This window comes from Aulonocara sp. 'chitande type north' Nkhata Bay, linkage group LG10 (assembly GCF_057382095.1).
Source record: "Aulonocara sp. 'chitande type north' Nkhata Bay isolate Kocher_YH1m ecotype deep benthic linkage group LG10, A_spYH_male_GT1.1, whole genome shotgun sequence".
NCBI classification, from domain to species: Eukaryota; Metazoa; Chordata; class Actinopteri; order Cichliformes; family Cichlidae; genus Aulonocara; species Aulonocara sp. 'chitande type north' Nkhata Bay.
Genome location: NC_141353.1, coordinates 29,261,860 through 29,288,464, shown reverse-complemented (window position 1 = coordinate 29,288,464; position 26,605 = coordinate 29,261,860). Strand labels below are relative to the sequence as shown.

The 26,605-nt window shown below is 39.3% G+C and overlaps 1 protein-coding gene across 1 annotated transcript in view; it reads right to left on the bottom strand.

The window, feature by feature from the left end:
• Positions 1 to 26,605, bottom strand: part of tlcd3a (TLC domain containing 3A) — a 59,413-nt gene that overhangs the window by 14,727 nt on the left and 18,081 nt on the right. Inside the window, exons 2-3 of the mRNA XM_086309437.1 lie at positions 14,235 to 14,321; positions 8,897 to 9,116 (exon numbers count right to left, since the gene is read on the bottom strand). Of these exons, the coding sequence (XP_086165563.1) occupies positions 8,897 to 9,116; positions 14,235 to 14,321 (307 nt within the window). The remainder of the gene's footprint in view (positions 1 to 8,896; positions 9,117 to 14,234; positions 14,322 to 26,605) is intronic.

Below are 26,605 nucleotides of genomic sequence, written 5' to 3'. Positions count from 1 at the left end.
CAGCGGAAAAATGCTTGAAAAGACAAGGAAAATATCAGACTTTAATCATGTGTTTACACTGACTCATACAGCTGGACTGGAGCTGCTTTCAGCCACCCTCATGTTCCTCTTAATTACCATAAAATATTTGTTTATAAGTAATAATTTTTCCTCTGTTATTTTACTAAAAATAGTCTTAGCACTGCTTCTGTATCTTTCTATAATAATTTTTATACATTTTTCATTTTATATTCTCTTTATTTAGTGTTTTTAGTATTTTTCAGTCCGTTACGGAAGGACGCTAGATCAGCATGGATCTGTTATAGCAGGAAGGCTCTGACCAGATTTAAACAATCTTTCTTTAGTTATCGCTCAGCAGCAGCTCTTTAAAGGCTTGGTGCACCTGAGACAGACCTAAATCCCCAAATGGCTCACTGTAATCACCCTAGCCTTCAAGTGCTGCTGTTAGATAAACAGCCAAAAGCTCCAGGAAGAGAAAACTGACTGGATTCATTATTTCTTCACCTAATTCCTCACAGTTCATGGTGCAAAAGCACTTTGTGATTTGGGCTGTTGTGTGTAAAGTGCTAAAAGTCAGCATGTGCCAAAAATGAGTTTGAATTTAAACCCAGGTTTATCATAGGTGCCTGAAATTCTGTAGCTACTGGAAAGCTGCATAATTACAAAATAATAATATAATGACAATCCTGAACTTCTTCCATAGTATTAAATGGGAGGATGCTTTAACATAGCAAGGTTTTACAATGTGTATGTTTTTTGTGGGTGTAGGTAAGGTTGAGAGGTTTTAGGTTGTGTATGTGTATTTGATTATATCACTTGACTTTTATCTTATATATTGGATATATACTTCTGTTTTATAGCCTATTTAACCCTGTGTGTACCTGTCCAGGAAGTGCAGAAGTACATAAGCTAAAAGCTAAATCAGGTGAATGTTTTTGTGCATGATCCCTGAAAAACAATAATAAAACTAAAACTAGACTGTAGAGTGACGGTGCAGGTGCAGCAACAGGTCTAATGGGTCTAATGGGAAGACCCTTGTTCAATTCAGTTCAATTCAGTTGAATTTATATAGCACTAAATCACAACAAGTCACCTTATACTGTACAGTAAAGATCCTACAATAACAGATATTGGGTTTGGTTGTTAATAATAACAGCGTGTCCCACTATGAGGTGCAGCATGTGCTTTAAGTGTTTCCTAAACAATTAGACCCATTAGTGAGAGAAGGTAAAACCACACTTTTTAAAAATTATTTATCAAGTAATATTATATAACAAACTACATGTCCAAGGCAAGCAAAGACTACCACAGTAGTGTGGTTTGAGATGGTGGCGCGTTAGTACTTTCTAGAGAGGTAGCTGAAGAATATCCAGAACAGTCATGCAGTTTTATTTATTTATTTATTTATTTTTTACACCTGCAGAACAATGCTGGCTGGCACGGTAGTCATCAGTTTACTTTCCCCCTTCCTCATTTAGGGCTTTCATTAACAAAGAGAGGGCAGCCAGCCCAGCAAGTGACTTTGAACCGGTTAAACTGTCTAAGGTTAAAATTCAAAGCTTACATACTAAAGAGGCTAAAGGAAAACCCTTTTAACTGATAATATTATCGCACCCTCCTCCATTTTTTTAGTACAATCCCACAACCCCAGCGGTTCATATGTTACTCTACCACAATTTCAAGATGGCCAAAAAGGGAGGGGAGGAAGTAATGTTCTGTACATAACAAATGAACAAAGCTTTCAAATACTGACCACCAGCACAGTCCCGTGTGGTTGGGGCTGCCACCCTAGAGTAGATGAGTCAGTTTAGATGGATAAAGAGACTCCAGACAAAAGACAAGCACTCTCTGGTAGCCCAGCTTTCTGTCTGCCGTTAATAAATAAAGCATGAGCAGCTACAGACGTGGCTTTGCCATCTGGCCACAAAACAATGACAGAGACCACAGAGGGGAACCTTACACCACACCTACCAAACTACTTGGCTACCTCATCCCACCCCAGCGGCTGTGGACATAAGTGTGTTAACTTTATGCAACACGCCACTTTCAACATTACTGTGCCTGTATTTCCCCCTCAAACACCAGGCCTGTAATGCTAAAAAAAAACCTTTTTTGCCTAAAGTGCTATATCCTTTTGATGTGTAGATTCTTATAGGTTACACAGTATTACTCGAACTAGTCACAAATGAGAAACTGTATTCAACCAGAAATAAGACAAAAAGCCCTCCAACAGGTGGTCTGGCTCCCATAGTCCGGATTTCAAAATTACACCATCAGTTCGGGGCAAAGTCCTTCTAGAACAAAAATCTTTCCATGTGTCAACCATCTCAGTAAAACCTCCAGGCACTCATCCGGGCAGCATCATTTAAAATAACTTTAATATTAATGCCAAGAGAGACAAAATTTGCATGTATGGAATCACTAGTCAAATCTGATACATTGACTTTGATTCTAGCGTTACAAAGACAGTGAGATAGTGAGACTTTCTTTGTGAAAGTTCTCAGACATGCCTGGAACAATCTTCCTGCCAAGGATGAGAAACTCTTATTTACTGCACTTTGTATGGAGTTAACTGGTAGATAACATTTTGAAAACGTCATCTTGCTAAATCCACTGCCTCTAGTTTTCACACAGCTACTGGCTATAAAGGATATAATTGTGCCTGCTACAATTTCATACAACATACAAGCGCCTGAGTGTGTGAATGCACTTGAAACAAGAGAAGCTGTATGACTACACCTGCAACACAATGCACCATCATCAACATCAACCTACGTGCTTAAATGTAGGGCTACAGTATAATGATGGCAAACTACGACAGTCTAGAAGTGCTTCTTGGTACTCACATCCTTATTCCGAAATGTAATAGAGACATTTAATAACTGCCAAACAGTTGTCCTGATCTCAGTAGATAAATCAGGGATGGACTGGATTCAAAACCAAAATTGCATCTGAACGTAGGCTTCCTATAATGTTAATTTTGATGAGAACGTCTAAGAAACTGAGTCCAGCTGTTTCAGAAGTAGGAGGTAAACCTTTACGTTACAGCGAGTTAGCTTGTCTGTAACCTGATAAGTTTCCTGGTTCTACAAATGTTTCCAGGAAGTGCAGTACAAACAGAAAAGAAAAGAAAAGAATAGAATAGAATAGAATAGAATAGAATAATCCTTTCATTGTCCCACAAGGGGAAATTTGGGTGTAACAGCAGCAAGAAAGACAAATACAAACAAACAGTACACAAGACACAAAACAGAAACGTACACAATTTTTACATATTTACATCAGGGACAATGGTTACCAAAAACAGAGTACTGTACTGTTATTAAGTTAAATAAAATTAAATACAAATAAGAGGCAAACCCTGGTTATAGTGTGAATAAGAAGAGAAAGAGTTTAGTTTCCAGTAACAACAAACAGAATTTTCTGGTTAACAGTGACTAGCATGTAGCTGCAAAGCATTGAAGATTTTTTTTAGCCTTTCCATTTTCATCTCCACTATTTTAGAGTTCAAAAAGTTTGACACAAATTTCTTTGTCTCCATGACTCCCGAGTACCATCGGGCTGCTTGACAATAGTGTTCTTATCTGGAGGACAGCACAAAGCAGGCTGCTTGTTAAGTGGTACCTGAGACTTTATCACTCACTAGATTCTGGGCAGAACCTTATGGGAGAGCTCTGTAACAACCAAACATGTACCAAGCACTAAGGTTCACAACAGGCTTTCCATAATAAATTTGACACACTTTACACTACTCGTGAAGCTCACAGCGAATATCCAGAGAAGAAGAGGAACTACCACCACCATCTGTCTGCCTGTTGATAAAGAAACTAGACAGGAAGGGCCAGGGCTTGCTGGTTAGAGGTGGTTGTCCCTTCGGAACAGAAGCAAGGAAACTGCTCATTAGTAAATAAAATGCAGATGGCATTATTATGTTAAACAGATGAAAAAACTACTAATTGTGATATACCTCCATGGCCACCCTAGTAAAGTCTTTACACACCGATATTATCACACTGCCATTTTTGCTGATGCAATAGCTTTCATGCATGACATGTCATAACCTGTCAAAACAAGAACAGTACAGGCTAACCATGCCAGGCCAGTAGCCATAACACACAAAAACTAGACACTTAAACTGGTACACCTAAATGAAATGCTCTTCTTCCTCCTGCACTCAGCCTGCTGAGAAAACTCTACCAGCTCACGTATTACATGTGCAGGCCCAAGTAGCATGGTGCTGATGAGTGAGGGAACCGGAGAAACAAAAAGGGAGGTGAGTAGAGTTTAGAGAAGCGGGAGGATGACTGCAGCTGGAGCTGAATAATGTAAGGTAATGTGATCTCATGTAGCCACTGTAAACAAAGGCTTGGGTTTCCACTGCACCTGGCCTGCTAACCTGGGATACTACTTGGAAAAGAGAGTGGCAATGTTACATGTTCTGTAAACTCTGGAGTCTGGAGAAAGAGCCTGCGCAACATAATTCAAATGTTTATACAGAAAAAGAAAACAAAAAAACAATCCTTGACATTTATTCCAACAAAATTCCTAATTTTGTTTATTAAATGGTCAGAAATAACAGGAATGTTTCCTTATACTTTGCAAATAATTTTTAAACTTCCAGTGACAGAGTGGGGTCGAATCTCATTCATCATTTCATTATATTTTGTAGTAGTCAGGCTATCTTGTCATTTTTAAAGTGGTCTTAAAGAATAGTTATTTTCTTTGGACATTGGCTGCTTTTTTCCCACTCAGTCCTTATAAAAGACCGAGTAACAGAGCAATGTGTTTATTTTTTATTTTGTTTATCACGCCATTGAACACTGACATCCAAATCATTTGATCACAAAAAAAAGCACCTAATTCAAGGACTGAATCAGTGATTTGTCCACACATAACAGTCAACTAAGCAATGAACTAACTAGTTTCATAGTTTGAAAAAATGCGATTAAACAGTTTCACAGATATAAAAAGCATTTTTAAAGCATCAAGGTGATTCCCAAAGAGCTAAAAAGAAGAAGTGTCAGGCGGAAAAAACTGCAGCCATGACAACAGGTCTTGTGGAGTGAAGGATCTAAATGTGAAATTTTTGGAGGACGTCAGGAGAGACGTTAGTGTCTACAGCCATCTGTAAAACAGGAGGTTCTACCATGGTTTGTGGTTGCATTTGAGCCGGTGGTGTTGAGGATTTTCTCAAAATGGACGGATTTATGAAAAAGGAAAAGTACTGGCAAAATCTGATGCACCATGCAGCACTACCTGGAAATTACAAAACAGTGGCAGCTGCTTCATTTCTCAGTCTGACAACACACTGCAAATGGAGTAAAAGCAAATAGACAAACACGCAGTGGAACACTACCCGTCATGGATTGGTTCCCCCAGAGCCCAGACCTCAAAATTACTGCAGCAGTGTGGGATCATGTTGACGGACAATGGAGAAAAAGGCAGAAACATCCAAATAATCCTTCAGGAAGCCAGGACGTATTCCCGAAGACTACTTGTATAGTGATCACAAATTTTCCTGCCGTGGGCTCAATAACGTCTTATATTATCTTATCTTTTGACCAATTCAGGCTGTTGAAAAGTGGACTCAAGTTTAAAAGTTCAGAAGTTTGCCAGTCACAACTGCATTGAAAGCCTCTGGTCAGCTGCCAGCTTCCTCCAATAACCCATAATTCACTATATATTCAGTTTATATATGTCTTACAGGCCTCGGTATTTTTAAATGGCACAGAGATTTTTGCCTGGCTGCCATTGTTCTCCTTACACTCATATTTCAACAGAAAATAGACCCTTCGTTCCTATTCCACGTCATCACTTTGAAACGCTCACAATTCAAGGATGCAAAGGACAAATAATACATTGCTTGCATTTGTTCAAAGAAAGTAATCAATAATCACTAGCTGGGTGTTCTTTCTTTCCCAGCTACATATTCCCACTGGAAAAGCACTTGTTCTACATTGAAACTGGTCTGCATCCTCTGAATGGATCAAAGAGTTTATTCAAGTAGTAGAGTTTAGGAAAGAATGCTCATGAATAGAGTTGATTTAGTTTTGTATTTCTTACTTATTTATGCTTTTTATTGCGTTTTAAGGTGAAGGATGTCAGTGGGGCAGTTTGAGCTCTTGTTGGCAGAGGTGAGAACACATGTGAGTAGGGAGAGAACTCATTTCATAGAGTCGATCGACCCGGAGCAGCATCTAGCTGTGTGTCTGAGGTAAAACAGCATTATTCTACCATTTCCATCTCATTGTATAGTCCCTACTGGTGCAGGTTTTGAGCTATAGCGGACTTGTTCCCAAATGCAGTCTGATTGGTCAGATGTGGATTAGAAAAATGTCACAAAAATGTATTAAGATTAGGGGAGTCTCAAAAATTACTTTTAAAGTGAGAAACTTTTTCACAGATTTTACATGTCCGGTGTGCAAAGGTCTTTAGTTTTAGTTTTTGTTGTGGTGACATGGGTGGTAGTTATCCAACTGTAAGATGTAAGAAGTTGCACACAGTATAATATAGCAATACAAATTAGTTTATGGGTGCAGCCGGCTAACAATATTTGCTTGTGTTAACTTATAACTTGGCACTCCACCCTTTCACCAGACTATATTGCACCCAGACTTAGCTTTGTAGATTTGGGTTTACATACTATTCACTCACAACAGTCACCACTATACTTAACTTTAACTTCAACATTACCAACTTCAATATTAGCAACATCTTTTACTCCCCAAAAGGCATCTAGGAACAGCTTCAGTAACTCTTTACAATTATTTCCATTTTGTTGTGTCACATAAAAAGCTGTTCAGTACTGACTCAGTACGGCCTGTGAAAGGACTCTTAATTAGTTTAAGCCACCTATTTGTAACAGAACTGACACCATCATTGTTTCTGTGGTTTCCTTGGTCCTTCTAAAGAGGAAGTAAAGCACTCTGCATCACAGCTTTACTGATAATGATGCTTTCAGACGCCACTACGGGGAATTCAAAAAGACACAGATGTTTGGTTAAGTATGAAAATGTTGTGTTGAAAATTTGTTTATACGTCTGCTTGACTCCATAAGCAACAAACAGCCTTAAAAGCATGTGCAGCAGTTCTGAGCTAGTGTTTACTGTACATTAACAAAGCGGTGAGATAACAGATGTTATGTGGAGGTGGATTAGCATGATGACGCACGTCTTTGATATAACTGCAAACCACTTTCCAAAGCAATTTTTTTTAATTATGAAGTGCATTTTTCCTCTTAATTCCAAGCAGAAGTCCATTTATTGTCCATTTATTGTCCATTTATTTCAACTGAGGTTTGAAAAAAAAAAAAAGGACATGCAGAATGAAATCTATTTTTTGCCACCACTTAAGTAATCATTAGGAGATAATGCAGCTTAAGGCAAGAATTGATTTGAAACCACTGCACAACATTAGAGTACTCAGTAATAAAGTATTACTGGCAGTGAACACTTATTAAAGAAGACTGAAAGAGAATACTAACCCCCTTTAAGATGAATCTAGTGCTACACTGAAATAAACTAATGCCTGACTGAAAGTACAACACATTTAACATCATTAAATTCACAGAAACATAACATGAGTTCTGTGATTTATTAATAATTTAGAGCTGGATTCCTCAAATCACTGAATATGGCCCATTTCCCTACATCAATAAGGAATTAAATGTTCTATTATGGAAAATACCAGGAAAAGAATAAAGTCATTATATGTTAAATGCCATTTTTCCTTTAAAAAGTCCACTCACAGGCAACGTATCTCTGACCACTCATTTTTTGCATGTTTTAATTGTACTTGTTTAACCCCTCTGAGACTTTACTACTGAACAATGTCCTCGCTCTTACTTTGAAAGGTCAGTCTGCTAAATGGTGAGTTCCAGCCTTTCATGCCCTTCTCATGTTTCCCTCCCAGGTGGTTTGTGCTTCAGTTTGCAATTGAGGTGCAAACTGGCGCACATTTCAGGTGGATCAGGATGTTGTGTCAAACATTCATTATTAGTGCACCTGCACAGAAGTTAATGAGTGAAATTTGAACTTACTATATTAGCACACAGCAGAGGCCCTGACTCAGGGTGAAGAAGACACCAGTGCAGATGCCCAGCACTTAAAGAACTATCAGTGTAATTTATGGAAAAGCTAATAGTTTTATGGCTTCAGCTGGACCAGGGATGTCAAAAGTCCACTGCACAATGCTACTGACCTGGTTATGCTAGCCATTGTCACTGTCTGAAAAGGAACACCATCACAATCACAGCACCAATGTAGAGGTTTTTCTGAGTAGTGTGCTCTGGAAAAGTTGCAAGCTCGTGCAGCACACCTCAAGCGCCAAATATAAATGCCCACGGTGTCACTAACCAATGCAGTGACTTAACATGGTGATGAGGAAGCTAAAGAGGCTCTTGTTTAAAAAAAAAAAAAAAAAAAAAAAAAAAAAAGAATACACACCCATTCTGACAGATACATGGCCTACCAAACGTTCAATCTGAACCAGAGGCAGTGAGACTCTTTGTTGATAGAGGCAAGCTACATACAAGTGGGGCTTTCTGCAAAACACAAAAACTACAGACCCCATGCTAGGTTCAGGTGCTGTGATATGCTATCAAATGGGTCTACAAGCAAAAGAAGTGTTAACAGATGATACTGAGGGGCTATTTCTCACAGATATGAATCCAGGTGTGTCTTGTAAGTTTGGCTTCTCTTTGAGGTAGCATTGTGTTGGAAAAGAGCTAATTATATATATTCCTAAGCTAATTGTATATTCCTTAAATTATCACATATACAAATATAGCAGTCTATCACTAATAGTACTTGCATGTATTAGTTATCTTAATTATTTATCTGTGGTACTAAATGTCATCTCAGCCCCTCCCTAATTTTTCCCCATCAGCCCTCCTCACCAGTGTGACAGGCAGCAGGATGGTGAGCAGAGCGATGTGATGCAGGACCAGCAGAAACTCCTTACGGACAAAGGAGTTTATGGTCCTCAGTGAATGCCGCTTGTAGTCCTCATGCCCTTTGATGTGGAAGCGGTAGTAGTGACTGAGGTACATGGCAAAGATGTCGTACGTCATGTAGGGGACACCGTACCAGATGACAAAGTAGGTGGCCAGCCAGTGCCTGAGGAAGACAAAATAAAATTGTTATCAGTGTCTACAACTAACAGCAGAATCACCCACAGGAATGCCTCTATCGAAAATGGATGACCATGATGTTCAAATAATTGAATACTCATTATTAAGAAGTTGAGCCTGCTATCACAATGCGGGTTAAAAAAAAAAAAAAAAAAAAAAAAAAAAGACCTTTCATGAGATGCAACTCGTTTTGACCAATTGCCTATTTTACATGGTGATATGATACCTGAAAGTTTACACAGAGTGAGTTTTTTGACATTTTCTCCAGTGAATGATCTGAAAACACATTAAACATCCAGGGTATCAGTGTCTGTCTCCATTTCTCTACAACATAGACACAAAACTGAGGAAGTTTTGCCACTGAAACTATAATTTTACATGACACAGGCTAGTGAAATAAAAAAAAAGTGCTGAACAAGTACATTAATTTTACTTTTGTTTGTAACGGGTATTAAACTGATATGGCTAGATTTTAAAGTTTAAATCTTAAGTGTGTTTTTCAGACCTGAAAATGTTATATGACTGCACAGTTTGCTTAAGAAGCTATAGAAACTGAGGTATATTAAAAAAAAAAAAAGAAAAAGTCAAATACAGACTCGTGCCTTTGCAGTCTGAGAGTCTGTAATGTGGAAAATATTCAGAATATAAAAGTAAAACTTTGCTTGGCTTTATAAAATTCAACAAAAAAAATCTTGCCTGATCCTAAGGGAGTCAGGTGGAAGGCTTTAAATGTTTTTTATGGAATGACCCGTGTATGTTTGATTTATTTATATAAAAATCATGAAAAAATCTTTACCAGAACTATAAAACCATATTAATCATTTACCAGTCTTACATTCACAGGTCACTTTGTTAGGAGCACCCATTTAGCTGCTCATTTACACAAATATCATGGCTGCAGTTCAGCACATTTATGGCTCTTTTCCACTCACACCAATTCAACTTGACTCTATCCGATATTTAAGTGATGACATATGAACCCTGTTTCTGGGACCAAACTACTCTATGTTTATTAAGGCTGTTGTGTTTTTAACATGTTTTAATGCTTTGTATCTTGTCCTATTTAATCTCAACAAGTCCTAAAAAGGGCAGTGATCACTGTCGGCCTCTCTTGGTTTTTATTATCACTGTTCATTTTAAAGCTCAAGTTTTAAAACCTTACAATGTAAGTACAGCCCAGCCCATGCAGCAGTATATTAATGACTAACCTCGTATTATGGATGGATTATCTCAGTTGTTCTCCTGACTGAAGTTTGGTCCGTTTACAGCATCCTGCCATGCGATTGCTTTTGTCCCTAACCTTCGGGAACCCTCGCATTAACTTTTATCAAGTGGAATAAAGTCAGAGTTCATCCTCAAGTGTGTTTATACTGCATTATGCTAACCATAGCTATGTAGCTAGCCACCACGTAGCAACCCTACAAATGTCACTGCTGTTTAGTTTCCTGTCTTCATTTATGTTGGAAGTGATAGCAGAGCTGTATATTTCAATTTTTTCAGAAATCCCCAAGTCAGAACGTAGTATATTATGTTTGGGTGGAAACTAGCAAGCTAACTTCCTGCTAACTTCTAACCCCATTAAATTTCATAAATTCTGTTTTCATGGATGCCTGGATGTTAAACGTAATTACCCAGTTGAGCAGCCACACTGATCATTTTATTAAAGATGAAAGAATTTAGACCGTTTTTAACTTTCAGTGATGTCAGTGTTCGTTTGACTTTGGGACCTGAAGTGGAGTTTGGACCCGGAAACGGCTAATGACGTCAGACTTAAAGACCAGATTCAACTCAGCCCAGTTTCAGTAATTACAATTGAGTGCCACCTCAATGTGGGTGGGGTTGTTATAGAAATGCGGCGTTAACTCAGGGAGCTTGGAATCCCAGTCGAGTAGGTACCAAAAAAAAAAAAAAGTGCCCAGTAACAGATACTACTACCTAAAGGAAAATCCTAGTTGATCCAAATGGAGTAGGAACGAAAGGTGATTTAACTGACTTTGTGGTGTAGTTATTGGTGCAATGGTGCGGGGGATATTTACTTGGAAGACTTTGGGCCCCTTAGTACCAATTGTGCACTGTTTTAACACCACAGCCCAGCTGAGTATTGCTGCTGACCATGTCCCATCCATTTACAACCACAACACACTAATTTTCCAGCAAAATCCAGGAAATCCAGCTGCTTCCAGCAAAATCAGATGCTGTGTCACAAAGCTCAAATGATCTCAAACTGGTGTCTTGAACATGCCATTGAGTTTATTGTAATCAAATGGCCTCCACAGTTTCCAGATCTGAATCCAATAGAGCACTTTTAGGATGTGGTGGAATAGTAGAGTCACATCCTAGAAGTGCATCTGACAAATCTGCAGCAACTGTGTGATGTTATCATTTCATTATGGACCAACATCTTTGAGGAACGTTTCTGCTCTATTAGGTACACCTTGCTAATGCTGGGTTTAACCTTTACAGTGGGCAGTGAATATAGAACAGAAGGAGGCCTAGGCACTATCACAGCACAGTCCTAGAAAAAAAACATGTAAAAAAAACAAAACAAGACATTTACTTTCAGTAGATTTAAATAAAAACCTGCACTTTTTTTAACCACCCTCTGTCCTGTGCAAAGCATCGGAAAGCTTTAAGACAAGCTTGTGTAAGTACAGTAAAATCAACAGCTTGGATAGCTCCAGTAGCCTAATGAGCACTGATTACTGTGATGGTTAATTATGTGGACAGAAAGGAGTGAAGCTGCAGGGTAAAGCTGAGCTACTGACCCCTGACCTCTCACTGGCTTCTCTAGCTTTTAAGGTCAGTGGATGGAGATTAAGAACAGTAAGGCACAACAAACAGCTTAGGGAGGAAGGAAGGCTACATGAGCTGATTCTGTAATGTATGTACTTTCTGTATTAAATAACACAAAAGAAAGCACTAGTCCCCCAGACATACATAAAACAGAACTGCCTGGTCTCTTGCTGTATAGGTTCTCATTGGTGTAACTCGCATAATAATAGAAGATAAATAAGAATTTCACCGTCCTCAGGTGCTTATGTTATTTTTGTTCTTATGCTCTGTTTGCCTACCTGTTTATTAGCACGATTATTTAAACAGATATGGACACATACATGTTAAACTTCTACAATGGCTCTGGTTTGACGGAGCTTAGAAATTATTAACTTTGTGAGCTGATCTGAATTCAGGCCTGGATCCAAGAATTCTTGGAAGGAATCTTTACCATTCCAAGATAGGGCATAATTAAACATTTTGTGTCTTTACTCATTTTTAGAGTGGTGGTCATCTCCAGCCTTGGTGGCGGTATGCAGGACTGCTCAGACTGTTTCAGCAATAACAACAAGAAAAGCACTGGCCTTCTCATTTGCACCACTAAATGAAGCTTTGTTTATTATAGATTACAACAAAGAAATGGCTTTCAAGGCAGCCCTATAGCTCAGTGCATTCCTAATTTTGTTTGTCTCTCAAATATAAAGTATAGAAAATATTGTTAAATGAGGGAAAAAGCACAAGTAATTAGATACACAGTGTTTGCCAGATCATATTAACCACTTTATTTGGAGCTAATGTTAGAGTCTGGCGAATCAGGTGCGTTTGAGCTACTTTAGTGGTTCTACTGCAGTTTATACAGTGAACACCACCATTTCTGCAACTTAACCACTAAAGGCTAAAAGAAGGGACAGGTTGCAATGGAGAATTAGAGTATTTGTGGGTCTAACTCTGGAGTATAAGCCCCCGGGTTGAGCGCACGTCACAGGACAGCAGAACTGAGCAGCGTTGTGGAGGAATTAAGCTCTGTGGGTGATTTGGAGTGGGGGGGCGCAAGAGATTAGCAGTCTGAAACTGGGACTGCCAGGGTCTGGTCGCTGACTCAGTGAAGGATTAATAGGCTGGCATTAACCTAGCGTCACACTTTCCTCAGCTGCACAGAGTGGCCAGTGCTAACGCTAACAGTAACTCATTGCCAGCTGGCTGATGTGGAGGCAGCATGAAAGCAGCTGGTTCAATAAGAGAAACGGGCAGACTGCTGCCCAAGGAAAGATACTGACCTATCAATCACAAAGGAAGTTAGTCTGAAAATCTTTAACATTACATGACTGCTTGCATCATATTCAGCAGCAGGGGGAGTGTTTCATGCTATAATCGCAGCGTAGGTACCAGATCTTCTGATTTATAACCAATTCCCAATAAAATAAAACCATTTAAATATGTGCTGATGAGGCTCTGGTGCAACAACCCCTCCGACATCACAGATTAGCGCATTTAGTCTTCAGACGCTTTGCTGAATGAGCAGAGCCGTTAAAGGTAAGAGCTATCACTCAGATGGGATGCAACAAAAAGTCCTCTTAACATTTCTGCTTAACCCTCAGGACAGCAATGCTGCTTCTATTTCCTGGATGACAAGCTTGCAGTTTCCCAGTTACACTAAAACACCCAAATAATGGACTTTATATCTTTGACCTAAAAACAGGAAGAAGAAATCTCAGCAGCTAAGGTTATGTTAATGATAGGATGTTGTATCGCTAACAGTCAAGTGAGCAGGCAGCCACAGATTAACTAAAAACGGCTGCGAAAAAAAAACAAAAACTTAAAAGCACCTATAAGTTAAGTGGGCCAAAAGGAAAAATACTACCTAATACAATCTAGAATTGACAGGACAAGGAACAGTAACCGCAGGAGAAGAGGAGACAAACAGGTCTCTGAATAAAGCGAGGAGGAGCGTGTCGATCAATTAATTTTAATAGTGGAGTATGCAAGTTCACACTTTAGACTGTTTGTGTGTGTGAAGAACGTGAAGAATTAACAGCACGAATGTTATGTCAAAGACTTCAGCGAACTGTGTTAGGGCCGAGTGATTATTCGCATTTTCACCTCACCAGCACGCCGAGATTGTGTAGCTTCTAAGACAGATTAAGCAACTTTGTTCACTGTTAGCAGGCTGTGACTAACATTTATGTTTGAGTCAGTGAATCAAAATTGAGGCCCGAGTCTTTGGAATAACAGATCCCACCAAAGGGAGGCCCAGGAAGCATAGCTGCTGCTTTCATGTGTTACCAGTGATAACCAATGTTTCACTAAAGGGGTTATTTACATGAAGTCTCACCTGTCATTAATGACGTTGCCGCAGCACGATGACACGACAACAGCTCCTGCTGTGGTTGCCATGGCAGCATGGATAGAGGACACCAGCCTGCAAAAAGGGAGAACATCGTCACTTATGCACTGGATGGCTGTAACATGTAATAGAAACTTCAGTGAAGCTGATAAAAGTAATATATGTTCAGATATTTATTGTCCCGATTGTGCCTTTAGAAATCTGTTTAATCTCAATATGGCCAGCACCCCAGAAGGAAAACAAAACTTCTTTGAAGTATCTTAATGTTGTTCTGCTTGCCCTGTTAGTCCAAAACTTTAATTCCTTGGTTTATGATCAACATAGCCATCAGTTCAGCTGCACTTTGTTTTTAGCACTAATAGGCAATTGTTAACCTGCCAATATATTAACACACAGCTGAGCCCAGGGGTTTTTGTGAGTCACCAGGGGCCTTTGGGGTTGATGAAGCACAAGTGAGGTCTGCATATAGTTTATGCATGACTACATTACGAGGGTTATGCATTATCCTGTTGGTGCTAGCCAAAATATTTTTATTACATTTTTGGTGAGGTTTCATCCCTTGCCCAGAAGGAGGACCACCAGAACAATTGTGTACACACAGGAAGCTTTCTAGCTGACGGTTAGTTGCTGGCGGACCTTCCAGGCTCCAGTTTTCTGTGTAACCCTGTAACCCCAACTTGCTGTGAACTGCTTACTTAGTGGACCCTCCTTGACCCCAGAAATACACCAGGCCTGCATCAAAGCCAGAGATCATCACATCCACTCAAGCCAAGCCAATGCTTGCAACTTCACACGGCGGTGTGTTTCAGAAGGGCATTCATGACACTTAAATTGGCACTGTGTTTGTCTTTAACAAAACCCAAGTCAAGCTGCAGAGCAGGTAAGGAGGTCAGGAAGTCAGACACAGCCATAGTTTTTCAAACAAAACCCTTGTACAGACACAATGCCAAAGATACTGCCTGATATGTCTAATAACAGTTTCATAACAGCAGATATGGTGATAATTCTGATCTTAAACAGCCAATCAACAGGTGACAGTTTCACATGTGTGGCAGCAGACATATCTATATGTTATCATAGCAAAGATACATGGAAGTATGCTTATGGAATTTCTTCACCAACTATTGGATAAGGTGTATTACTATAGCAGCTGTTCAGTCCTGTTGGCTACAGAGCTTGATTGCGTCAGCCGTCTGGATTGAGCCACTAATGAAGCCAAAAAGCAGCAGTGTCATTAAGTAAAACCTACATGGATAAAAAGTTTCAAAAACTTATTCTGGGGAAATTTCAGCATACTTGTGAAATGGTTTTGAGATTTAATTGGTTACCACTGAAAATGAAGTTATGTCTCTCCCGGGGCTCAACACTAATTACCTAAAGAACTGCCCAGAGGTGCTGCCAAGATGACTGCCTAGTGCCAAGACTTGTTTCTATACGCACTTTGCTTAGAAGATTACACCAGTGTAATACAAAAGTTAACATTTGTGTTACTACACTCCCTGTTATTATCATCATCTAGTTTTAAAGTTTGATCTTTGCTACAATTATGAATAAACTCAAAATAAAAAAGGCAGGCGTTGGCTTAGTTTTTTGTGATGCCATGTGGGAAATTATTGGGTCAAATAAAATTCACTCAGATCTGAGCTGGTAAAACTGAATGCTACAAGAAAATTTAACAAATTACTTCAATCCAAGCCAAGTCAAATTATGCGTGTTTTCAATGTGATTAATAGCTCTAGGACAGGGCAAAGCCCAACAAATACAGGTCAGTTTTACACAAGTGCTGCTTCAGGTGAGCCGCTTAAGATCAGTGTACCGTGATGGGATTAGCAGTACTTGGCTTCAACTTTCCTCATCTATAAACAGACCTGTGACATAGGAGAACTTGGTACATCTTTATTTGAAGTGTCACTTGGAGTGGAGTGGAGAAAGGCATGCACAACATTCACCGGCCTCGCACCTATGAAACAAGTAACTCCTACACTGAGATCTGACTTGTGTTTTATAATTATTTGCTTACGTTTATAGCAACTTCATTACAAAATTATTTTTAATAAATAGTGGCTGTGATGTTGTGACCTTGATGAGTGAACAATCACAGAGAAATAGATTTTTTTCTCTTGGTTCAACAGATTTATTTTGTCTAATTTAAACAGAAAGCTGGATTATTTCACCAATTAAATTTTTGTGTGTGGGTTGTTTTTTTGTTTTTTTTTCAAACTATGAATGACTTTTGCTCAGAGAAGCTCGTTCCCTGGATGCTCTCCAACTTGGCAGCACTGACACTAAGCTGCTTTGAAATGACAAAACATGTCCTTTATTCCCCAGCAGTCACTGCGGCCATGACAGACAGCCGCCCATCTAACACAGCGTATTGTTGACTGATTTTCCCAATGGGTCTGTTTTTCCATCTCCACCTACTCATCAGGAGACAAACACATACTACCAGGCTATGTGTGTTTTGTCTGCCTATGTTTTCCCCCCACCACCCAACAGACGGTATGTACACAGGAAACACATGAACTGTAACTTGTTACAGTTACATAACCCATGTTATGAGTTTTCCAGCTGATCAAATCATGTATTTACAGCAGGTGCAAACAATACGAGACGCAAAAGTCCAAATAAATAAATAATAAAGCAGCTAAATAAGGGAAAAAAGAAGCTGAGATGGTGTGCATGTAGGGCTGAGCGATATGGCCTAAAATTCATATCGCGGTATAATTTGAAGCACGTGCGGTAACGATATATATCGCGATATATTGTTTTCTTCTGTATAACATATTTTCCACACTATAAGGCACACTTAAAATCCTTTAATTTTCTCAAAAATCGAGAGTGCGCCTTATGTATGAATTCTGGTTGTGCTTACTGACCTCGAACCGATTTTGGCGTGCAGAAATCTGTTAAAAAATGTTTTGATGGATTGTCAGAGCATTACGGCTGCCATAGTGAGGAGCTTCGCGGAGTAATCTGGGTCCAAAACTCAGTCTGCTTCAGGTCAAAGTCAAATGAACACAAAGAGTTAAAAACGGTCTAAATTCTTTCTTTAATAAAATGATCAGCGTTGCTGCTTTACCAGGTGTAACAATTAAGTTTAACATCCAGGCATCCATGAAAACAGAATTTATTAAATTTAACGGAGTTAGAAGTTAACAGGAGGTTAGCTCGCTAGTTTACACCTAAACATGACATACCATGTTCTGACAGAGAGATTTTTGAAACCAAGTAAAACGTACAGCTCTGCTACCACTTCCAACATAAATGAAGACAGGAAACTAAACAGCAGTGGCGTTTGCAGGGTTACTGAAGTTGGACTACCTGGTATGTAATGTTGTGCTACGTGATTGCTAGCGACACAGCTATGTTAGCATAACATTAGCACAGTGAAGCTGGAGGATGAATGCCAACTTTTTTTCCACTCGATAAAAGTTAATGTGAGGGATTCTGGTGGTTAGGGACAAATGCAATCGCATAGCAGGATGCTATACACGGGGCAAACTTCAGTCAGGAGAACAACTGAGATTATTCATCCACAATACAAGGTTAGTTATTAATATACTGCAACAATATGGGAATAGAACAGCTGCGAGTAGGGCTGCTCAATTAATCTCATTTTAATCACGATTATGATCTGGGCTTTCAACGATCATCAAAAATGACTGAGCCGATTATTAGCACCTCCCTCGTGCTTTACTCTCGCGCTGCTCCGTCACAACAATTAAGAGGACCCGAGGGAAGCTCGGAAAGCTAAGCAGAAGTTATTTGGAGAGGAGAGTGACTGCTATTGGTTGAAAAGAGAGGTAAAAAAAAACTTCAGTGGTGTGGAAACATTATGGGTTCGCCGGAGTCAGACGTGGATCAAGTAGACATAGTGTGTAAACTTTGCTATGGTGTCGTAGCTGCACCACAGAGCAACACTGCAAAGTTCACTAAACATAGATGTTTACATTTTTCATTTATTTCTTATATCGCAAACATTTGCACTGTTATCAGTATTTGCACACTATTTTTTTTTTTTTTTAAAGTCATTATTCAATACATTGTTATTGTTAACCCTTTAAAGCCGGACAGAGCAGCACGCTCCGTTTTGCGTAACTATTTTTAAATCCCTGTAGAACCGGAACCGTGTAAGCTAGCGCAATAATTTGTTTTGCATATGAAACCGGAGGAGTTGTACTTACATCTTATGCCATCAGCTTGTCCTAGGTCACGGTTTCCTTCCACATAAAGCTTTGCAAAAATTGCATAAAAGGGCTTTCAGGAACAAAAACATAATATTCCAGAAACACGCTTTGCCGATCTGACCAGCTGTTCATAACACTTCCCACATTGAAAAAAAACTTCAACACGAACTATCGCATGTCCGCCATTTCCTGCCCGAAACCGGAAGTGACGTCATTTTCGCGGAAAATATAGTTTTACTTGTAGGCCTTAAAAGCCTATACTGGTGTTTTTATAAGTCATGTTTGACTTTTCTGAATAGTTTCTGTGATGCTTAGAACTCGAATTGCACTGCTGGAAGTAGTTTATTTTGATGCACATGCTGTTTTCTTTGCAAATTTGCATCACAGGATTGTTTTTCGTTTTTCCTGCAGTGTATATAAAAATTGCTGTATCTCCAAAATAAAACTATGAAGACACTCAAAATAAATTTCCTGTTGTTGTAAACAATTTTTTGCAATTTTTTTGGTCTTTAAAGTTTTGAGGGATAAACCTCTTAAATTTTTCCAAGTAGAAATATATGTTAAAAAAAACAAAAACGATTTTTAATTTTTTTGTAGTTTATTGCACTTTTTTGCAATTGATGTAGTTACTATGGACTTAATGCATACATATTATTAAAATATGGGCTATAACAGTTGTATTGATGTATAGCAACTTGAAATGCTCCCAAAAATGGCACTACAGCATGTAAAAAAAATAATATAAGCTCTGGCGGACTTGGTTCTATGGTAGGTCTTAAAGGGTTAAATAAATATCGTCAAATAATCGAGATCTCTATTTCAGTGAAAATAATTGTGATTATCATTTTTGCCATAATCAAGCAGCCCTAGCTGCGAGAGAATTCAACATTAATGAATCAACGTTACGGAAGTGGAGGAAGCGCAGTTTTTGGCTTTCCCCATATTTCAAAAGTGCTTCATCTCTTTGCTATGACTGTCGCCTGGCATAATTTGCAGATGATAATGGTTGTAGCCGCTGCGATGCTTTCGACCAAAACAGGCGCAGCTTGATGACATCATCAATAGGGCTGCCACGATTAGTCGACTAGTCACGATTACGTCGACTATCAAAATCGTCGACGACTGATTTAATAGTCGACGTGTCGTTTGAAGCTTTGTAAGATCCTGAAAGACGCAGGAATAAGTAGCAGGATTTAAGAGTGTAATAACAGACTGAAACAGAAGATGGCAGCACTGCATGTACAAGGATGCCAACTGCCGTTAAACCCCGAAGAAGAAGAAGCTGTGTCCCAGAATTCATAGCGCGGCCCAGCTCAGTTTCCAACAATGGTGGCAGCTAGTTGGTTTTACTCTTATTATTCTTTCTGGGTCACAAAATAAATGTTTAACATATTTTCAGGCGAGAATGTAGCTGTGTAAACCTCAAATATCTGCTCAGTTTATCAAGAGACCACATATTTTCAAAAGTGCTCCGACGTTTTCAGAGACGTCTGTTACCCACTAGCTCGATAGCTAGCCGGAGGCTAGGCTAGGCTAACTAGAGCCGTTTATTAAACCACAACAATCTGCAGATTTCATTAAAATTTAATAAACTATCATCTTGTCTTTATTTTTAGTTAGCACATACCTTAAACACTTAAAGCTGTAAGCTAATGATAGTTATATAAGAGCAGATGCTGCTGGTGCAATAAGCTGTATGTCCAATGGATGATGATCTGATTAGTCGACTAATCGCAAAAATAATCGGTGACTAGTCGACTATCAAAATAATCGTTTGTGGCAGCCCTAATCATCAACATGCGCTATCGCGATAGAGCGGTATAGTCAAAATCTCTATCGTTGGCCAAATTTATATCGTTTCTATTGCCCACCCCTATGTGCATGTGAAATGTACTTAAGGAAAAAGAACATTTTACTATTATTATTATTATTTTTTTTTTTATGGTTTTAATATTATTAAAGTATCCTTCACATCATTGCGAAAATTAATAACACTGAAATACTGTTGAACTGCACTTTTATTTGACACCCAGTTGTTGAAATCGTCTCTAACTGGACCTCCTTAAATTGAATATCTTGTGAAGCTACAAGTGGGATAATTACTTAGCCCTTGTAAATAATAGATGAGAGGCTTGAGCGAACTACCAAGGAAAATGATTACATATTTCTTGAGAACTGGGGTACTTAACACTGCACAAATTCTTGGCTATGGACTTTTCATTTTCAATTTTCCAGCAAAGATTAATCACATGTACATATATTAACAGTAATTATATTGAGGTATGGCAAAGATCTAGTCTTTACTAATGCAGTGTTATAGAGTTTACTAAGATTTATTGACTAATTTAATTATTTATCCGTTAAGATATAAGTCAGCTGACTGTTTAACCAAGCTTATTGGTTTCTCATAAACTCCTTCAGTTTCCAAAGGCAAACAAACACTAAAACCATCAAGCCATGGCTGTTCTCCCAGGTGTTACAATAAAGTTTAACATAAAGGCATGCATGAAAAATGGGATTTACAAAGTCTATCTGATTTAGAAGTTAGTAGTTTAAGGCTAACAAGTTGACATCTTAAGATGATATACTGGTTCTGTCCAAAGTATTTCTGTGAGGGGAAAAAAGCAGTTACTGACAATAATACTCGAATGGTTTAAGGTGGAGTAGTTGACAAAAATATCTTCTGCATTGTGTCCAGCTACAGAATTAAGCTTAGGTTAATACAAACTGTAAGATGAGGGACAAACTGTTGTTACTCTATAAAAGTCCCTGCTAACGCTTTCATAATGGGCCAACAGAAAGTCTGAGATGAGCTCAGTAATAACATAAGGCTAGTTATTAATATGTTGCTGCATGAATCCTGAACCTCACCAGAACTGTCAGATTTATCCAGACAGCTCCCCAGCAACTTCAAACAGAAGAGTTCGCCCTTATATCAGAAATATATCGATTCTCCTTTTCCTCTCAAAAACACTTTGCTATTTCTGGAGAGAAACGCTGAAACCTGCACTTACACTGTTCCATTAGTTTACTACTAATTTCTAAACCTGATGCTTTGGGTAGATAAGATTTGTTAGTACTGAAATGAACTGGCTGAGTCTTGGTTTATTAATTAGCTCTTTGCCAGTAAGCCATCCACAGAACCTTCTACTCCCATTTGAACATTTGTGCAATAGCAACCTTATGCTAGTCGACTTAGTAATGTATAGGATCAGAAACAGTTCCTCAGAATGAGTCACATCATCAGAAAAGTGTTAACAGAGGTCAAAGTCAAGGGCCTTTTTATCCATAGACTTCTACAGGACTTTTCTGCATCCACAAGTATCATCTCTGGTTGCCTTTAAAAAGAGTACTTTTCAGAAGCTACGTCATTTGTTTTAAGTGGATGAAGTTGAAAAGGGAAGCAAAAAATGCCATTCGTGCATTTTTTGGGGGTCATGATTATGATGATAGCACACCTTTTAACGTGAATTGATAGCGAGTTCCCATAGATCCACCAAGGTATTACACATACAGCCACAAACAGTGTTGGGGAGTAAGGGAATACATGTACCGCCGTTACCTATTTAAAATACAAAATATGAGTAACTGTATTCCGTTACAGTTACCGTTTAAAAAGGTGGTATTCAGAATACAGTTACTTTGTTGAAATAAATGGATTACACTGCGGTACTTTCCTGTTTCATATTGTCGCGGGTGAGGACTGTTTGGGTTTTGTTTGACAGCTACGTTCTGTTGTTCCAGGCGGCAGCGTTATGGTTGCCATGGTTACAGGGCGACGGTCTCTCTCTCTCTCTCTCTCTGCGACTGTGTGTTTCCTGGGTGAGAGAGCGCCTTTTCGTTGTTGTTGTGCTAAGCTAACAGGCAGAATGCTACAAGCATAGCTCTAAAGAATGTAGCATCATGGGCAGTGTAGTCCGTGTTGCAGGGAGAATGGACTGCCATACACGTTATGGGTCTGTGAGCGCGAGGAGGGAGAAAAAGGGGAGTGGAAAGGTACGAGTTGTCATCGAGGAAAAACGGGAGCTGGAAGCATGTAAATATAATAATAACCACTTCAGCCAAGAAGAGTGCCTGACGAGCCCAGTTGTAAGTAAGCTATTAAGACTCGACTGTACACCGTGTTCGTGTTTTCCTCCGAAAACAATAAGTTCCGTTGGAGCAGTCTTTCAACGCCTCTCTCTGTCTCTCGCAAGAAAAGTTGACCCACACAACAAAGTAAAGCTATTTTTCGGCTACGAGCCGACAGGGACCCCGCCGTATTAGTCAGAGGTCCCTTTACTACAGTTCGGAGTCGCAGACCTTCAGTAATAGTAATAAATCACAGCAATAGTACATTCATGTTGTTGTAAAAAGCATGATAATATATTAAGTAATCCAAAGTATTCAGAATACGTTACTGTCATTGAGTAACGTAATGGAATACGTTACAGAATACATTTTGGGGCATGTATTCTGTATTCTGTAATGGAATACATTTTAAAAGTAACCTTCCCAACTCTGGCCACAAAGCACCAAACTCTCTTAGTCTGAGTGAGTAAGTGATTACAGTTTGCACTCAGACATACTCAGGCTAGTTTCGAAGGTCAAAAGACTGCTTTCTTTCCTTTTTTTTTTTTTTTTTTTTTTTAAACAGTGCACTCACAAATGGCAGTGCTGAGAAACAAAGAGTATTTGTGGTTTCCTGCTTGAACCTGTAGTCAGCTCAAACCAAGGTTTACGGCGGGGGACCACAGCAATGATACCGGCATCAGCAAGTGAACAATAGCCATGTGACACGCAAGTACAAAAACCACAGGTCTGAGCTAGGAAAACTTAACAGGCCGCCTTCTCTCTTTCCCCCACAAACTCAATCCCCTCACACCGGCTTTACGGCCTTCTAAGGCTGTATGGTCTCATACTCTGTCACAAGACTCAGTTCATACAGCCAATTCATTGTGTGTCCGCCAATAACCCCCTCTCTCCCCCCTGCAGCTGAAAAGTTGAGTTCGACGGGGTGAGGAGCGTGCAGTGGGGAAAAAGGGGAAGAATTCTTTGTTGCCTTGTTCGGTAATGTTGTCTTTTCTTCCCTACTGTGTCAGGCCAGCGAACAACCTCAGCTTCCCTTTCAGTGTTACCAGGTCTTCGCACTGACTGTTTTGTTACACATGGACTACTTGCTCTTTCGTGTTCCGTCTCGTGCTCTCTCTCTCTCTCTCTCTCTCTCTCTCTCTCTCTCTCTCTCTCCCCCACACACACACAGTGTCTGACAGCAAGAAGTGGTGTTTTTGTTCCTCTAGTAAATGGGCTATGTAATGTGTAGGTCCATGGGCACTGCAGCAGAGCAAAAGAAAGTGACAGCAGAACCAAAAAAAGCAAACAGGGTAAAGTGCATTTCATGGCAAGAAGGAACTCTCCCACTCTTCCATCAGAACCCCTTGATTGTATAAATGGATGCTGGAATGTCACTGGCTGCGTATATGGGAAATCTTGAGTTTGAGCCAGGAGAGCAGCACATTTCCTGGTGGCTTGACGGTCATTTTGGTCAGCCAATTGATATGCAAACATTTAAGCACTGTGCCAAATCTAGACATTACAGGTATGCACTTGTTCTGATAACATCTCCCCCTCTCTTTCCAAATAAACTCCTAGTGACAACTATCACACATATTGCAGGGGCAAAATAAGACTTGTTGTTTGGCATTAAATTCCAGTAAACAGCTTGCCACAAGCCTTAGTAACTCAAGTTTGTGTGCTTAATTATATTGTATCCTCCCTTGGAGAAATAAATGGGGGCGCATATGGGTTGTGTTGATTGGCGCAGACTGACTCCAACTGTAATGTGCTGCCTATCTGTCTGAATTCATACATTTGCAAACCTTCACAAATCTATCCAAGAGTGACTCCAGTCTAGACAGGTAAGACCCCAGTTGTGCGGAAACAGGCAACCTGTGTAACCAAAAGTTGCCACCGAGAGGTTGATGGTGCTGCAATCAGTTGCTGAGAGCAAAAATTCAATTCAATAACCAGGCAACCGCTGATTTTCTTCTAGTCTTGAGGTTTCATTATTTGCCATTTTTTCTCTAGTGTGACTGAGACTTAGGTGAGTTAAAATGCTTCAACTAGAGAAAAAAAGTTACATCCTACGGGAACATGTCCATGTGTATATACACCCCATGGGCATGTGCCTTGCAGCACACAACAGGAGTTTTACCTGCACCTTTTCGCACAGGACATATGGGAAAAGTGGCATATTAAAGCTCATGTCTGATTGTAGGTCATAGTCAGCAAATGTTTGATCCATCTCTTTGTCCAGTAATGTCACGAAAAGTTCAGCCCCGCATGTGTTAAATCAGCTAACAGAGATGAGAGGGAAAGTGAGAAGCTGGAGGTAAACAACAGAAGGAACTGGAGTCCCCGCTGAGCTCTAAAATCACCCCGATGCCGAGATGATCATATCTTCCACACTTATTCCATTAACTTGTATTTACAGTTAAAATAAAGCTAACTGTTTTGTGTTAACACACACAAATCCTTCAGGTGTCCAATTTATGCTACTTGGAAGCCTGTGATACAAAGCATGGTACAGGCAGAAGATGTAGACATTAAAGGCCAGTTTAGTGGTTGAGGGCGAGCAGTCTGACAGCCTGCAGGCACTGTGGCTTGTAAGAACGATGTTTTCCGATAGCTGAGCATTTGTAAATTAGCAGAAGCGTTATTCGGCAGTAGGCTTCGGTGTATTTCAGTGCATAGCTAACTCAGCAGTCGGCCCTGACCAGAGCTCAGAAGAGGATTAGCTAGAGTGACAGCTTACAAATGAGCGCTGAACTGAACTGTGCAAATGTGAGCAAGTCACACTGATGCCCCCCCCCAAACACATTTATAATTAATACTAATGAGATCCAAAGTTAAAAACGTTTCTAATGTAATGATTTTATCGTTCATTCACGTGGCTTGTTCAACTCTAATAAAAAATGTAACTTCCTGGGATTTCTCTGTGACTACTTATTGGAGTGAAAGTACTAGAACTGAACTGACGCTGCATAGTTGTGGTTGGCTGATATCAGTAGATAAGCATTATTCTAAGGTGTAATGAATGGGAAACTGATGTAATTGTGTGGATGCTTTAAGCATCCACACTATTGAGTTCCTGTTTCTCTTTATTCTTTATACTTTATTGTGTGGATGCCTTAATAGGCATCCACACTATTGAGTTCCTGTTTCTCTTTATTCTTTATTATTCCGGGTGTTTCCGTACACTTTTCGCCGTGGATCTACTTCCACAATTTTTGTGCTATTTTCACCGTTCAAACTCTAAACTGTTCTGCTCTTTCTGCTAATGCCGGCTATGACTTTTGGTGTTTATTACTATTATACTTTTTAAAATATTACACTTTTTTCCTTTAATTTGTCCCATTGAAATGAATGGGAAACTTCCACAATTCTGCTAAAACTTTCTTGTCTTTGAAACTTAACTACTTCCTCATACTTTCACCTAGAAACTCCATTCAAACTTTAAAACGTTCTCAAATGATTGGGCTATTCCTGTGTGATTCAGCTTTTTCAGATCTTCTACCGTTTTCATCTTATCTCTCTTTAAGTCTTCAGTTGCAAAATTGTGATTTTTCAGAAAATACATGCGTTGCTATGGTTGCTATGCAATTAACTCAGAGGGGACAGTGAAACTGTTTAAATTTTCTCTTCATGTCCAAACAACTTCTTGCTACTCGCTCAATTTCCACTCAAGCCCCACAAATTATACATCAAGACGTAGGTATTTTTGCTGGCTTTCAGAAAATGTCACTATCATTGTTGTGGGACTTATAGATACTTTGCAAATCTCCTCAGAGTAACACAAAGTCAGAAAACTCTCCATATAAACTCAATGGAGAGTTTGTTCAAAATCACCGCTGGATTTCTCTGATGAGAGGCATTTTCAAATTGTCATATCTCCTTAACGAAGCAAAGTTAAGACATCATGCTTGTCCCCGTATATCTTCAGACACTCCTGACGCTCACAATTCAAGAATTTCTTTCTCACCTATTACCGTTAGGAGATGAGTTAGACTTGTTTGAGGGTAGGAAATTTGTCCCTCGCTCAGATTTCAATCTCTGGAAATGAACCACTTTTTTCTCTCGTCATATCTTTTTGATGGATTTCCACAGAGCCCTGAAAATTTCCATGACTGTTCA